This window comes from Octopus bimaculoides, chromosome 28 (genome assembly GCF_001194135.2).
Source record: "Octopus bimaculoides isolate UCB-OBI-ISO-001 chromosome 28, ASM119413v2, whole genome shotgun sequence".
Classification (NCBI taxonomy): domain Eukaryota; kingdom Metazoa; phylum Mollusca; class Cephalopoda; order Octopoda; family Octopodidae; genus Octopus; species Octopus bimaculoides.
Window position 1 is genome coordinate 6,141,016 of NC_069008.1, and position 1,621 is coordinate 6,142,636.

Sequence of the window (1,621 nt, forward strand, 5' to 3'; positions counted from 1 at the left end):
AAAAACCTTAGGCGCAAATTGAAATCCTGTTATCGATTCCGGTAAATATTGTGAAAATCATTTTAATTAACCTTTTTGGTTACTATTTTTTTTTCAATTTTTCCACCGGGTGCGGATCTATATATTAACCACCTTTTTCAGAGATGTCGGATCTTTTTTAAAACGGTGGCCCCCGTTTTAAAAAAGATCCGAGATGTCTAGTAAATATCTATATTTGAATGAAAATATACGTTCACTGTACTCTGGAGGTATTTGTCACTTATTTCCAACTCCAAATACTTCGTTCATCTGTAACTTCAAATTTCAGTTAAGCACTTTAGCAAAACCAAGTCTTAATTAACCTCTTAACATATTATACGTTATATTTTCCTTCAGAGACGTCTAGTAAATATCTATATTTGAGCGAAAATATAAGTTCACTGTACTATGGAGGTATCTGTCACTTATTTCCAACCCCAAATACTTCGTTCGTGAAGTTTTTCTCGCTTTCTCTCATTAACTATCATTAATTATCGTTTCATATTAAATCAGAACTGATCCGAAATAATTTCTGTACTTATTCTTCCAAAATAAATGATAATAAAATATATGTTTTGTATGGAAATTGAAAACAAAAATGTGTATGTTAAGAGGTTTAATGCTGATGATGATGTTTTTTAACGAGGGAGAAGGTGACGATAGGTGTTAAATAGATGTGAAGAGGAAAACAGTGGGCTTACACTGGGAACAAATTGAGGAGGCCATCAGCAGCAACCAGAGCCTTTTTGAAGTTTCGAATGTCCCACAGTTTCAGGGTGTCATCACCTGGAAGAGAACCATATGAAACATTTTTCACTACATTCTTGTTTATATGCACAAATAGATATATACAATATAGATACCACACACACACACACACATATATATATAGGCGTAGGAGTGGCTGTGTGGTAAGTAGCTTGCTTACCAACCTCATAAACTTGTTAACCACACAGCCACATTGGTGCCTCCTCCTCACACATTGACACAAATACACAGAAAGAAGACCAAGGTCATACAGGGTGTAGACTCACTTACCTCCTCTTGAAGCCAGAACTCTCCCGTCGTATGAAAAGCACAAAGATGTTGTGTCGCTGCCCTTCATGTGTGCATTCCTGTTCAGCATGCACGTGCTCACCTGAGGAGAAAGAAATGCAGTGGGATTAGAGAGGTGGTGGTAGTGTTGTGATGTACTGGGTTAGAGGTGCGTGTGTCTCTTCAACCACATATGGGTGTATGTATATGAGTGTGTGTGTGTATATATACATCATCATCATCATCGTTTAACGTCCGCTTTCCATACTAGCATGGGTTGGACGATTTGACTGAGGACTGGTGCAACCGGATGGCTACACCAGGCTCCAATCTAATTTGGCAGAGTTTCTACAGCTGGATGCCCTTCCTAACGCCAACCACTCAGAGAGTGTAGTGGGTGCTTTTACGTGTCACCCGCACGAAAATGGCCACGCTCGAAATGGTGTCTTTTATGTGCCACCCGCACAAGAGCCAGTCCAGGGGCACTGGCAACGATCTCACTTGGCTTGCCGGGTCTTCTCACGCACAGCACATTTCCAAAGGTCTCAGTATATATATATATATATAT

At 39.5% G+C, this 1,621-nt stretch overlaps 1 protein-coding gene across 1 annotated transcript in view; it reads right to left on the reverse strand.

Moving 5' to 3' along the window:
* The window catches only part of LOC106875119 (WD repeat-containing protein 70), a 21,148-nt gene that overhangs the window by 6,002 nt on the left and 13,525 nt on the right, over positions 1–1,621 (reverse strand). The window contains exons 9-10 of the mRNA XM_052977752.1: positions 1,057–1,211; positions 720–804 (exon numbers count right to left, since the gene is read on the reverse strand). Of these exons, the coding sequence (XP_052833712.1) occupies positions 720–804; positions 1,057–1,211 (240 nt within the window). The remainder of the gene's footprint in view (positions 1–719; positions 805–1,056; positions 1,212–1,621) is intronic.